General features: G+C 37.2%; 2 protein-coding genes across 2 annotated transcripts; both read left to right on the forward strand.

The window, feature by feature from the left end:
• Positions 1 to 25: 25 nt before the first annotated feature.
• On the forward strand, positions 26 to 8,302 carry LOC146460890 (uncharacterized). Its single transcript, XM_085087849.1, has 5 exons — positions 26 to 187; positions 1,657 to 1,736; positions 3,595 to 3,658; positions 4,947 to 5,078; positions 7,571 to 8,302. The coding sequence occupies exons 1-5, from the start codon at positions 55 to 57 to the stop codon at positions 7,669 to 7,671; spliced, it is 510 nt and encodes a 169-aa protein (XP_084943975.1). The 5' UTR covers positions 26 to 54; the 3' UTR covers positions 7,672 to 8,302.
• A 1,419-nt stretch (positions 8,303 to 9,721) lies between these two features.
• Positions 9,722 to 12,849, forward strand: LOC146460891 (uncharacterized). Its single transcript, XM_085087776.1, has 2 exons — positions 9,722 to 10,396; positions 12,144 to 12,849. The coding sequence occupies exons 1-2, from the start codon at positions 9,836 to 9,838 to the stop codon at positions 12,429 to 12,431; spliced, it is 849 nt and encodes a 282-aa protein (XP_084943902.1). The 5' UTR covers positions 9,722 to 9,835; the 3' UTR covers positions 12,432 to 12,849.
• The last annotated feature ends 2,151 nt before the right edge of the window (positions 12,850 to 15,000 follow it).

The following is a 15,000-nucleotide window of genomic DNA, read 5'->3' on the forward strand; positions in this document are numbered from 1 at the left end:
TATTAGAACCCAGTACCACTCGTTTACTTCAGAGAACAGGCGGAATATTCCAGCATGGCGGCTGTTGCGAGAGGGGCTTGCAGATTCTTACCCCAAGTGTTTAACTTCTCCTCCAAACGAACAGTGCTATGCAGCCCCAGCGTTCAAAATAGACGGCTTCTGCACATTACAAGAGGACTTCTCGGAGGTAATAATGCTTTGATGATACAGCAATTCGCGAAGGTTTATAAATGCAATGTCTAAATATTGCGTAAAATCACTGGCCCTGGCAATGGATGGATTTTGACTGTGCTTGGTAAATTGTGTTATATGCGTTAGTTGCGTGTAAATCTCACTGGGATAACACAGCAAATACCGGAATCGCCCCTTCTTTTTAGTTTCATTGTACCATTTTAACTTGACGGGCTTAAAGTTAGGTAGGTAACTTTGGTGCAGACGCGCGTTATGGGCCGGATATGATGGCGCCGGAAGGGCATCAACGCCGGGGACAACAGCAGTTAAAATCGGTAAAAAAGTTAACGTGTAGATACCTTCCTCTGGATGTTTTATTCTACCACGATGACCTGGATACAGCTGCGATAAGACTGCAAATTCAAGCTTATCTTTGTTATGTAATATTAATTCACATTAAGTAGTGTGTTTGATTAATTATTAACCAATTAATCCTAATGAATAAATGTGTGGATAGATGTCTGTACAGAAGACACATTTCATATCATTGAAATGTATATTCTCCTCACCATTAAAAATATTTTCTTATGGTACTAGTTAGGAGAATTTATTTAAACATCAAGACATTGTCCATAGTGATCATTCCCTTTATTCTCATCACCTGTATGTTTGATTAAGTATTAATGTCGTAAGGAGAAATTAGATACTGCATGCAGCTGGTCACTATTGGAACTTCAAGCCATCCTGTTACAGAGGGCACCCAGTGGCAAAGTACTTATTAAAAAAATTGATGTTGTTTCCTGTAGCCCTGGGTAATTTTGTAGCCTTTTCAAAGGGATTATTGTATATCTGAAGACAAATGTGGTTAGTTTTTTTTTTATAGTTACAATAGTTTGAGGTGACATTTCACTAAATAAAATGCTCATTTTTCTTCACAATTTAATCCAAATTTCTGAGGCAGGTGATCACTCCAAACAGCTTCCACCGAAAGAGCTACATTTGTATTTGGTTATGCCTGCTATTAGTTCAGTTTGCTGCCTTTTTCCAGATTAAAAAGAAAAACTTTCCTTCAACTTTAGTATTGTCAGTGAGTTCATCAGTTGTTGAACAGCTAAATTAGTTGTGCTGATCTATTTTCCCAGTTTAACGAAACAAAGGAAAATACAAATCAACCTAGGTTGAAATCATTTTAACCTGGAATTCATTTTAATCTTCAACAGATAAGTCTCTTGGATAAGATTTACACCCCATTCTACCTTTAAACCTATGTGTAATTTAAGGGGTGCCTGGAAAAAGCCCTAAGTGACATCTGATAAACTGCTAGATTCTCCTTCCAAATTGCCTTGTATTCTCTTGTGAAACAAAAGGAGAATTGGAACTTACATGTACATGTTCACCAAATGTCACTTTGGACCTTATTCCATGCACCCCTTCAAGTGCAAAAATGGTTAAGCTTATTGAACAATCTTATTTTTCAATTCTTAGATAGAAAATTCACAAAAAAGCATGAATGGATAAGTGTGGATGATGGAATTGGAACGATAGGAGTAACAGACTATGCACAGGTGGGTTATTGTTGATAGTAAGAATATTAATGTTCAAAGAGATATTTTTGCATTTTTGCAATGCAAAGGTGAGAGTGTATGCTCTTTTGGTGGTTTTACGTGGTTGCCAATTGACAAAACTTTTGTGACTCAAAAGAGAGCATTTGCGGGTTTCTTCAAAGGGCTTAAAAATGGCATAAGTTGGGTATAATAATATTATAAGTGGAAAGGCACTGTGGCTCCCATGCAGTAGTGATTGAATAACCTACATCAAGCTTCCAGTTTTCCTTTCAAGAACTGGCATATATTTTGTTCCTCATACTGTATTGGTGTCAAATTAACCTTGATACTGTTACTTTCTACATTCCAACCATGGCCTCTGTCAATGTTTATAACATTGAATTGCCTTTCAATTTTACTCAAGTTGTTGTTTTGACTTTGTCCAACATAAATATACTTGTAGAAAAGTGTTAAGCCTTGTGGTACTCAGTGGTTGTTGCTATGCATATCTCCTTGAAGTCCTTGAAAAGCCCTGGAATTAAATTTTAGATTTCAGGGGCACTTGAAAAGCCCTTGAAAAGAAGAATTTTTGCTGAAAGTGCTTGGAAATAATAAAAACTCCTTGAATTTTTGTTCGGATGGGAAATATTGTAGGATTGTATCAAAGTAATTCAGGGATTGAGTGCAGATTTCAAAATTGGGAACAGATTATATCTGGGGGAGCTTTTTTAAAGTTGCTATTGACCAATGAAAATGTTGCGAAACATAGTGCATGACAAAGTAAACTTGCTTTAAGTACTCCTTGAAAACTCAGTTTTTAGTTGTTGAATACTCCTTGAATACTCCTTGAATGTTATGCCCAAAAACCAGCACGGACTATGTAACCCGAATGAAATTTATTAAGATGTTTTAGTTCCCCATTTTACCCTCAGCCCTTTACTCACAGCATTGCTTTGGATCTAGGAGCAATTGCAGAATACCCAACCCATTTCGAAGGGCACAATTCTACTGCTCCCTCAGTCCTGCTGTCAATAAATAATTTAGTCTAAGCTAGTACCACTCATGGTCCTTCAGTCCTGCAGTCTGGTAGTTAATGAATACTTTAGTCTTAGTAAGTACAAGTTGCAGTTGTGCAGTCACAGGCTAATGGCTTAAAGAACAAGGTATATTACATGTACATGTAACATTCTTGTTTCTCAGTTAGTACAACTGGCTGCCCTACAGTCATGACTGGAGGACTGGAGGAACAGTGTTTTAACTTGAATATTAATAACAGCTTTATTCTTTGTCTTAGCATGTAATAATTACTGAGATTTGCTTTTGAGTTTGTCATACAATTAAGAAACTCCCTCTTAACAGTTGTTTTTCATGCAGCCAACACGTCACCTACCCCAGGGGCAGTGTTATCCATTAGGCCAAAATTATCAGTTCAACTAGTTGAAATGTAAATTTATGGAATGCGCTTATCAAACACAGATTTCTCGGAACAAAAGGACAACCTATGGAGGTACTCCATTTTTTTCTGTTTCAACAGGTCCAAAGAGAAATAACCATTCCATACTCACAAAATTTCCATTTCCATTTTGTTGTCTTCTTGTACCATTATTACAGCATCACATGCCATATTAAGCATTTTGATCTACACTCATTGTACACTATAGCAATGAGACTGCAAATTTGCAACCAAAGTGAAACAAAGTCTTTCCATTTGACACAAATAGTTTCCATAATTTTCAACCAAAAATCTTCAGTTGGCCATTGGAAAGTACCCTATGTATCTTATGTCCACAAACACTAAAGTTCTGACTTATCACTGTCATGTATGTATGCTAACAGAGCTGCAACAGCTTGCTGATACAGTGGTTGTTATTGTTTCCAGGAGAAATTAGGAGAAATTGTATATGTTCAACTTCCTGATGAAGGGGCAGATGTTACAGAGGGAGGTAAGGAGTCAATCTTGTACAAAAGCCTGTGAATAGTTCATATCAAACCATTAGATTTAATATTCTTTTTTAAAGCTGATTTGCTTTTAAGCTGATGTTAAAACCAACTAACATTTCTCGGTACAAAACTGTATCTTTAAACATTTGTCACTGCAAATTTACAAATTGCAAACATTGCAAATCAGTTTGGCATGTCTGTTAATTCCCGCTCAAGCAATCAGATAAGACATCAATTTCCAAGGATTGTTAGTGTTTGATGTTCCAATTCATTCATTGTATGCACACCTGAAACTGATATTATGGTTTTTGTGATGCAAGCATTTCTGAAACAACACTTCATGCTTGTATTGGAAATGAGTCAAGCTCAATGTTTGGGCAAGTAAATTTTACATGTAATGTGCAATGTACTTGTCCCAGTTGGACCTATAGTTTAAAAACTGTTGCTATTGTCATATATACAGTATATAAGTTACAAGGTATCTACCGTATATCAGATTGTAGGGTTGGTCAATTGTACATGTTGTCATCCCTCTAAACCCTGGGAACAATCTAAGATATAGCATACAGTGTACATGTAGCCCTTATCATGATCAGATATGTATATTTAGAGACTGAGAGAGAGTCTGGTTGAATGTTCTTAAACTTTTGTAGTAAAAATAATACTTATAAGAAGTTGCGGTTACATGTACAGTAGATATCATTATTTTGTTAGGCAGATACTGGTGTGTGTGTTTTTGTCTCTGTTGTGTTTGTTGTCACTTTTCTCTGTGTTTAGGAAGATGTTTTATGTCACTTCAGCTGTAGTGCTCTGTAGGGGTAGAATAAAAGTTGTTGTTAATGTAACTGTTGTTGTTGTTGTTGTTGTTGTTGTTGTTGTTGTTGAAATAATTATTTTGTACATGTATTTGATGTAGATATCATTATTTTGTTAGGCAGATACTGGTGTGTGTGTTTTTGTCTCTGTTGTGATTGTTGTCTCTTTTCTCTGTGTTTAGGAAGATGTTTTATGTCACTTCAGCTGTAGTGCTCTGTAGGGGTAGAATAAAAGTTGTTGTTAATGTAACTGTTGTTGTTGTTGTTGTTGTTGTTGTTGAAATAATTATTTTGTACATGTATTTGATGTTTACCAGTGAACGTGTTACGTTTTAAATTATTTTGTATTTGGCTTGAGTGCAAACTTTCCAGCCAGTGTTATTTTTTACTTCCTATCAAGTTTTGTCTTAATTTTCATAAAGTCTGGGACAATCATGGAGTGGAAAGTAAAACCCAACTTGTTTGCTTTTTGCAGAGGAGTTTGGTACATTGGAAAGTGTCAAAGCTGCTGCAGACATCTACTCGCCAGCCTCTGGGACAGTTGTTGAAATTAATACTGAGCTGGAAAATAAACCTGAACTAGTAAATCAGTCTCCTTATGATGATGGTGAGTATGGGATCCAGCAAATGTAATGAGATGAACATTCTTCATAGAGAAAGACAAGTAGACCCCTTAAGAGACATGGCTTCTGATATTATGCGATGTTGTGAATTCGCATAATTGACCTAAAATCGCAACAAATTGCATAATTCATAAAAAATAGCAGAATTTGTACAAAATCGCACAATGTAAGAAAAAAAGAGCAAAAATCGCGCTTAATGTTAAGTTCTCCGATAATTTGAACATTATCTCAAGGAGTTTTTTCTTTCAAAAGGCGTCAAAAATCACCATTGAACAAGCGAACAAACAGGCGTTCTGTGCTTCATTTTACATGTTGGGGACCTGGTGCTGGTTTCCACGTAAATACATTTACACCAGTCACAATCATTGATATATTTTTAAGATGTCATTTGATCCCTTCAAACTTGCGATGTAGGTATTGGCGTGAAAACTGCTCAATAGTCGCTTGCAATATGTGGTTATTTTGTTTTAATTGAAACAAACATCCTCATTATGAATAAGTCTGTTGTTAAAACGCCAAGCGCTTCTTTGCAGGAGAAAAAAGATCGCACCTTCCTGTAAATATTTTGGCGAAAGACGGCAAGAAAGTACCCCAAAGGAACATTTCATGTTGAAGATGGTCTGTTGTTTTGCTCTCTTCGTGCAACATAGTGGTTGAACATCTTTGAAAGTTTGTGACCTTGAAGCTGAGTCACACAAGCGGAATACAGACAAAATATGCGGGTGGGAAGCAACAAACACTGACTTGACCAAATTAGCAATATCTGATTTTCAATAATTTGAAATGAGGCAACAAATGATTTATTTGCTGTTTCTTCATTTCTCCATGCTCTAATTGCTTCTTGAACAGCAAAAAATGGATTGTGCTCCTCTTAGACCTAATAAAACAAGGTTAAATTAGCTAACATGAAATCGCATAATTTGCCGCATAATAGACCTTTCTTGCCGCATAATGAGACTTAAAAGTGCCGCATAATTTACAAATTTTTTTCGCACCCTATCAGAAGCCCTGACTCTAGGAAAGCCTGTTTGGTTGATTGGTTGAGCACACCATTATTATAGTTGTTATTTGAACCTGTTTGAGTAAACAGAATGATTCCATGAGACAAATACTTTTCCTGCATGTACATGTACACGTGGTGTTGCAGTTTTTATCTGTTGCTGCAGTTATTATTCTTATGACTTTCTGGCTAAAAAACAAGTGCTATGGTAATTGAAATTTGAAGGGGTGTGTGGAATAAGGCCCTAAGTGACTTTTGATGTAAGGTCAAATTCTCCGTTTGTTTCCCAAGCAAATGCAAGGAAATTTTTAAGAAGAATCTAGCAATTTATCAGAAGTCACTTAGGGCTTTTTTCCAGGCACCCCTTCATTTATTAGTTGTTGTAAAAGTTGGAACCCACTTTTACTTTTTCTGATCGATTGCAACAAGACTTGAACACTGTATGTACAGTATAACAGATACATGTTCCTTTCATGAGGGCCTGGAGATCAGGTTTTCAAGTTGGGGAGAGGCTCAATCAGTTGAACATGATACATGAACTATGGGGTCTGGGGGCATGCTCCATGGGAAATTTTGAAATCTAATTCTTCTGAAATGGCTGGAAATGCATGATTCGAAGTTAAATGCGCCCTGGTGTAAATAATACTTATTATCTCAACTCCAAAACATACATGTATTTTTTTTGTTAATCCTAGCATAACCAATCAGTGCTATTCAGCCCTCATATTTGAAGGGCTTCCCACAACAGGGGTTTGTATCACTTTTTTGGTGAAATTTTTTATCGTTTCTCGCAGGATCTCACTAAATCTTTTTGTTTGTTTGTTTGTTTTGTTTTTTGCACCAACTTGATATTTTGACCCTGCTTTTCTTGACAGCAAAGCAATAAAACAGTGAAAGAAATCAAAGACGACATTCTTCACATCAAAACATGTCATCTGTATGTAAAGATTTAGTGAGATCGCGTGAAAAATTAAACATTTCACAAAAAAAGCAATACATATGTGCCTTATGTGCAGGAAGCCCCTCATTTGAGTAACAAGCAAAGAAAACAAGACAAGAAAAATCTTTGTGTTGACATAATTTTATCCCTGAGCTGAACTTCGTAACAAGAGTCCCTTTTTATTTATTTTTTTTATTTTTTTGCTTTAACTGACACTTTGTGATATTTATTATAATATCAATCCTACCAGTTATACACTTTGAAGTGTCACCCATGCTAATGAAGTTTCGGTTCACCGTTTAAATGTGGAAAACTAAACTTTTTTGGATTTTGGGAAAATTTGGGGTCAAAATCTCCGCTGAATGTGCAGGAAGGATCAATAGTTGCCTCTGTGTGGGAGATGTTGTGACCTGGGTAATACAGGAGAGCTGGCATATGTGACAATGCTGTGATGTGCAGATTATTGATTGCACAATAAGTTGCACAAACATACATGTGCATTACATCTTATCTTGTTGTGAAATCTCTGTTGTCAGGTTGGCTGATAAAGATCAAGCTCAAGGAGCAGTTACCATCAGAACTTCTGTCAGAGACAGAGTATAAAGAATTTCTCAAGGAATGTGAGGAAGATGACTGAACAAGGGCAAGGAAAATAATGACCAAGATTTAATTTTTATATCCTAATTGCAATTTATAATACTTATTCTTCGTTTACTGTGTACAGTGAAATGAATACACTAGCTGAGTATGGACAAAGACAAAACAATGGTGGGCTGATCACCAATTTCAATTTTATTTTGGATATTAGAACAGTGGAACTTATTTAAAACTGCAGTACATTGCACTATTGAGTACTATCGTTTTACTCTTAGATGGAGCGACTTTTTTGTACATGCATACGACACACCGATAGCAAGCTTGAAATATGAACTTTTTGTGTAAATTATCCTACAACTTGTAATACGTTGTAGGATTTTGAACATATTTAAAATCTTACGACAATATTTGTTGTAGTTGTAGATGATGATGAGATTCGTGTAACAGAAATTGCATGAGACACTCCTAGAAAAAGTTGCGCCCTCTTAATCGGCCTTTAGAACTCCACATTTGAAATGGTGGTGTTGTCATTTTTTTTTCTTAGAGTAAAACTATGAAGTAGTAACATGTCACTAATGAGCTTGATAGTCTTAGAGTAGTCTTAGAAATAACGTTGTGCATCCTCATCCTCGTATACAATAGAATAATGCAATAAACTGTTTTACAAGTGATTTAATGCTCTTACGTTGTCTGACAAATGAATTCCATATACCACTATAGGTAACTTATTGGGACCCTGTCTTCCAGCCGTCTTCTTAACCCTTTAGACCCCAGTATCAACATGAAAATCTCTCTCTATTTCGTATAGTTTTGGTTGGAAGAACTTTGAATTATCATATGATCCTTACGTCTCTGTACGCACTTTCATTGCATATAACCTAATAAGAAAATTCCGGTATGAAGGCAGAGTGGGGGCGAAAAAAAGCCGTACAACCCCGCTAGAAACAGGTAAGGGTCCGCCCAGTGTGGTTTGAACGATTTTGTCACACGAATTTTGACTTAAAACAATAGAGTGACATCAAGGAACATCATATTACAGCAAATTTTGCTTCGGAAATTCACAACTATAAAATTATTTAAGTCAACTTTATCAGTTTTCAATTGGTCATATGATGAAATGCTTATTGACTGATCGAGCCGGCTGAGGCAAATATTTTCCTATCTAGCCCTAGCCTGCAATGCAGGCGTATTTTTGGAGCGGGAGCGCTGAATAATCCTTCGTTGCTGTCATCTTGGGCGAGGAAGCGCGAGAGGGCTGGAGCGAGTCAAAAGTGACCCTAAGACGCGAACTAAATTTATTATTCAGCGCTCGCCCATAAAAAACGCCTGCACTGCAGGCTAATCTAGCCCTCCTACTTAGTCAATATTAGTACATGGTACATATTCACCAAAATCGACATTTGGTCTTTAGTGATTCTTTCTTAGAAAATTCACTTGCCAGCCGGGTTTACCTCATGGGGACCTACGAATCATGCGTGTGTGCGAAAGGTTTTTCAGAATTATACATTCAGCAGATATTTCGTCCAAAAAAAAAAAACTGAACAATTCTCAGGACACTATTAAACCCTTGGATCCCACCAACAAATTGGTAGCAAGGCTACAAGTATAAGTGGTACAGGCTGGTTTCTTCAATAAGTTTGCAGTCTTCTGTAGGAAGAATGCTTCGGTATCACAGAGGTCATGCATGGATTACAATCCCGTTCAAACCTGATATTTCTTTTTTTTTTTTAGACTTTCTTTTGCAGCTCACTGTTTCATCCAAATAATTACTACTCACGAAATGGCCAGCCCCCAGTTGGCACGATATGGACTTGAATTTTCTCAAGTATGAATTATACCGTACGTAGATGAGATTGGGCTCTCATTTTTTTTTTTTTTTTTTTTTTTTTTCAATTCTTTTATCCGCAGCTAAACACATCATTCATATCCCAGCTCTCTTATCACTACGCAACCTCGTTCTCAGCGTGGGAGGGGAGAGACCCTGGTCATGGGAACGAGGTTGATTACCATTCCGCAGACTTTCCGCACTCTTTGCGGGCCTATAAAATTTTACGGAAGGCCTGGAGCCTGGATTCAGAGCTTGCTGGGAGGGGTGGTTACAGCTACATTTCACTTGAACTTTGTTTGCTGCAAGAAAAGTTCCTTCGGAACCTTCTCTTTCTGCAGAGAAATAGATAGTGCAGAAGTTGTTATCGGACGAATAGATGAGTGACAACGTGATAGCAGAGGCTTTGCCTCCGAATGATCTAGCTCAAGTTGAGTCCGAGCAAACAGAAGAAAGAAATGAAAACCAAACGCCTGCTGCCCCAGATGACACAAGTGCTGTTGTGGAAACTGAAGATCAGGGGAAAACTGATGGCAGCGAGCCACCGAGGAAAAAAGCCAGAAAAAGCACTCCTAAGAAGGCTGAAAACACAGCGGCAACTAGCCAAGATAAATACCCCTTTGCACGTTCGCGAGGAATTCGAATCTTCAGCGATAGAGAAATTGAGTCACAGGACGCTGAGATGACAAAGGAATACTGGCGATTCTGGAACGATACTGCAGAAGAGTTATGCAGTGATCGGGCCTACAACGATTGGGGGAAACGAGATCTAAAGCTTTACATCGACGCTGCCTGGATAATACATAAGACTTACTTGCAAGAACTACGCGAACGAGAATTAGCTGAGTTGTTAAGAGAGCTGCAAGACAAGTATGGTTATGCCGAGCTACCTCCGAAACTGAAAACCCAAGATCAAGCCGTCACAACTGCTCTTTCAAAGGTAGGAGATATTTCTTCATTCTGCACGTTGTGGTTTGTGGGATTCGTGTCGCTTTTGCTGCAGAATTTCAATGGGAGTTGTTATTTGTGTAACAGAGGTCAAAGTTTATGTGGGCTTAATTTCATAAGCTTGTGCTAAATTTACCCCAGGGAAAATATTTTTGCCAGGGAAGTCCTCCATTCTAAGATTCATTTTGCAGGACAAACTGTTCTCATAGAAATCTATGATTTCTTGCATAGTAGTCACATAGGAACATCTAACTGTGGAATGGTCGTTTGGTTAGAGCCCTTCCTGCTCAGATTTGTTTTGTGGAAGTCCTATGTTCAACTCCTCGGCCATGGAACAGTATGTAAATAGTCTATTCGTCAGCCAGCCCAGATTGGATTTTTACATCATGTTTATATTCCATTTTGCAATCATGTTACTTTCTCTTGTTTACAGGGTATGTAGTGTTTCGACCACTATGCTGCTGGTCTTCATCACGCAATGCGCCATTCCATTTAATACACCCCGACTATTGACGGACTGGGAAATCTGAGGGGGAGGAAGGGGGTCTTTAAGAGTTATTTCTGAGGGGGCATTTATGTCGGTATCTTTGAACTCTTTCTTTTTTCCTGAGGGGGAATGTGTCGGCACTTTTGACCTTGATTTCTGAAGGGGTCTTGAAAAGTTATTTCTGATAGGGGTAGACACAAAAGCCCTCAATAAGGGGGTGCGAATAATAAATGGAATGTTCCAATGGACCGCGCGTGTCGACTGGCTTATATATAGATATAAGTAGCAGCATTACAACCACAGTGCTACTTGCTAACTAAAGATGATTTCCAGTATACATCATGCTTATAAATCTGGTTATGTTCTCTGATTGCATGCATGGTTCAAATAGCATTTATTCAATTTCAACATTTTTCTGTTGAAAAAATCTAAAACACCTAGCAAATAATAACAGAAACTGCATGTAAAATGGTAAGAATTATAGTTACTATAACTGTACAATTTTAATTAACATGTTTTTCCATATCTCCAACATGGCTAACCTGCTGGGACACTTACACCCTGTGTCAGAAGTGGGGGCTAATTTTAATTGACTCATAAATTCAACATACCATATTTATATGATTAACTTCCCTGCGCACTTATTTAATTTTGGACCTATGAGGGTGGCCGCTTATTCAAGGGAGGGCACTTGTTATTTTACCAACATTTTCAGCAAGCAAGGATGCTTTTAGAAAATAACCAAACAAAAGATTTCAAGTTTATTTCACTTCAACGAGACAAAACAAAACAAAAAACCTAACATGAACAAGCAACGATATAAAAGTTCATTGACTAACATATCTAAAACCAATCTTGGAACACAACTGACACTACTTTTACTTGACTCTGGGCTAGTACAAGAATGTTTTTCATTGAGAGGGGGATGGGGATGGACGCTTATTAAGTTTTTGGGCTTTCAGGGTGGGTGCTTATTAAGTTTTTGGGCTTTCAGGGTGGGCGCTTATTCCAAGGTGGGCAGTTAATCGAATAAATACACTACGTGAAGGGGTATTTTTGTGACAGAGTCTGCTTATTAGAAAAAGTGGGATATTCATTGACTTAAGGAGACCCGCTACCCCATCTGACGCCTCCCCAAGATGTGCTTCTTACCATAAAATTATTCTCTTGTGTGGAAGAAGCACAGCTGCAAAGACCTCAACACCTTAGCCTCCTCTAGTGTACATGTACCAATGGTGTATTTTTCTTCCAGCTCCAAGACTCTACAGCCAACCTGAGTGAGCTGAACATGGAGTTATCTCGGACCAGAGGCAAAGCAATGAATCTTAAGCAACGGCCTGTTAGTGATGCTTTTCCCGCAGCCCAAAAGGAAGAAGAAACAAGAGTGATGAACAAGCAAGTCAGCGATTTGGAGAAAAACCTATATGAAGGCATGTCGGAAGTGAAGAGGGACCAGGATTCCATGAAGAAAGCCCTGAACAGACAGAAGACGTTGGTGTTCAAAGCACGTCAGGAGCGCCCATTAGTTGGAGACAGTTAAGACAAATATCTTAGTCAAGTTGTATTTGACAAAAATAGAGATTTTTATTCATTGGAAAGTAATACTGTGTTGAATTTAGCATTTTCTACTCATGTTCCTGTGTTTTTTACAAGGGTTTTGTTTCTTTAAGGAAAACTGTATAAGTTATTGATGTACATTTTATTTTGCTAGAAAAAAAGTTAGCATTACTGACAAAGGGAATTTCTGCTATTATGCCATTTTATTACAGGCAGGCCTTCTCTATTACACATAACATTCATTGCAAAATTAGTCATAATTTTGTGGATGACAAACTGAGATTTTAGATCCACATAAGTCATGTAGATTCATTAAACATTTTATTTGTCCCTTTCCTAGAGCTTGTATTGAAGAACTGTGTTTAAAAAAGTTGAAATAAACATAGAAGAGCATTAAAGAAGAGCATCGAAGTTTTAATTCCATTATTTAGCAATTTATTTTAATTATTTATTTTGTTCTTAGTTTGCAATATTGGATTGATGTTGATTGGTGTCGGTATTCATTGTTCTCTTACATGAAGTTAGCTAGGCACCCCTTAAGATGACTACAGTCCATCTCCCGTAAGCGACCACCCAAAATGCCAAGAATTAATGGTTGGTTATGGGAGGTCGCTTACAAGAGTCAAACCACAGGGGGTCTCTTTTAGGAACAGGTCTGTCACATCTTCTTATAGAGTCCTAAAGTCTGGCGTCACAAATATTTGAATTTTTGAAAATTATGAGATTCGTTAGTATATTTGGAAAGAGCATGATGAAAAATGCCTACGTGCCAAAAATCAGCATCTTATTGCAATTTGGGGGCGAGATATTAGCTCTGTTATGCCCAATGACTCCATACAAATCCTTCTAATTTTGTCTCAGTTCCAAACGTTAGAACTGAGACAAAATGAGAAGGATTTGTATGGAGTCATTAGGCATAACAGAGCTAATATCTTGCCCCTCAAATATTTGCAATAAGATGCTGATTTTTGGCAAGTAGGCATTTTTCATCATGCTCTTTCCAAATATGCTAACAAATCCCATAATTTGAAAAATTTAGTTTCTGTGATGTCATCACTTAAGGACTCTATTTGAAGGGAATTTATAACATTTATTTCCCTAGTTACAATATGAGCAGTGCTAAGTTGTCACTGAAAGTTCCTCGTAATTTGTGAGCAGCGTAGTACATACAGTGGGCATGGAGATCAGATCATGTGTCAAGTGGTTGCTTACAAGAAGTTAAAAACAAGGAAAAATTATAATACTGTCACCTCAAAAAGTGATCACTGTCACTTATGAGAGGTGGTTGTTCACGGGAGGTTCCAACTATAAGGCTTTGACTGGGAAAATTTTGGTTTTACTCTATCGGTGGGGGAGTGGAAACAAATATTTGGTTTTATCAGCAGAGTTAATAACTAAAGGTACTTTGGCCATTGTAAAGAGATTCAAGAGCTGACGTTTCGAGCATTACCTCTTTCCTCTCTTTACGGGAGCCAAATTACCATAAAATTATATTGACCCTGTTGATGCAGCACCACCGTTTTTTTTTTTTTTTTAAGCTAACCCCCTTAGCTCCTTTAGATGGTCTAGCCTTAGATCTTGACAGCTATCTTTAAGTTGAATATTGTTGCATTTGTTTATGAAAATCTGTGGTTTTCCTCTAATCAAACTGTGATATTATCCAGCATGTTTGTTTGTTTCTTGTGGGCTGTTTTAATTTGTTTTGTTTCCCTTATTTTACTGTTGTTTCGTGCTGGAAGGTTGTCGTGGAGGGTTAAACCAGTATGCCAGCAAAGAAAATCAAGCCAAAATAGAGGTTTTTGGCTTGTCCCATATTATGCAAAGATGTATCTATTTCTTTTGGGATAATCAAAATTATTAGTATTGTTAACCCTCTGTATGCCCTTGTTTTTTCTTGGTTCACTGCACCTGATTATTTGCTAACTTGCATGCATTTCTGATTTTGAAAATTATCATGTGCAGCAATTTGTTATTCAAAAATATGGTATCTTCTACTCTTAGTTAAATGGCTTGGAAATCAACTTTCATGACACTGCAGGTGATAATTTCTTGGTGTTGGTTACCTTGAAAATTTTTGTCAGAATTCAAAATAACAATTATTTGAACAGCTTTTCCTTGATTGACATCCACCAAAATGCAACTTTATCTGACTCTCTTTGTAGTGGTAGGTTGCATGTTATTGATAACTGTCAAAATGTGTCATCCAGGTTGTCAAGTTCAGTTAGTTTGAACCTGGGTTTAGCAAAGAAGTTGATAAGAACCAATGAGCACAGTGTCACACCAGGCAATGTTTTATGCTGTGGCTACAAAAAGTGTGTTGCAACTTGCCGAGAATAAAATTAGTGGTAGGAAATATGTTACATTATGCAATAATTGAAAAATCCATTACAACAATCATTACAGAATTGAAGTAAAACACTTCTGTGTCTCACAACAGTTGTGGCAACAAGTTTTGCAAGCATAATTTCCATATTTTTTCATGCTTGCTGTAATCTTTCTCTTAATATCACAACACACTTTTTTATAGCCTTGGAAAACGAAATGCTGACCTT

This window comes from Pavona decussata, unplaced genomic scaffold (genome assembly GCF_977016875.1).
Source record: "Pavona decussata unplaced genomic scaffold, jaPavDecu1.1 SCAFFOLD_207, whole genome shotgun sequence".
Taxonomy (NCBI): Eukaryota; Metazoa; Cnidaria; class Anthozoa; order Scleractinia; family Agariciidae; genus Pavona; species Pavona decussata.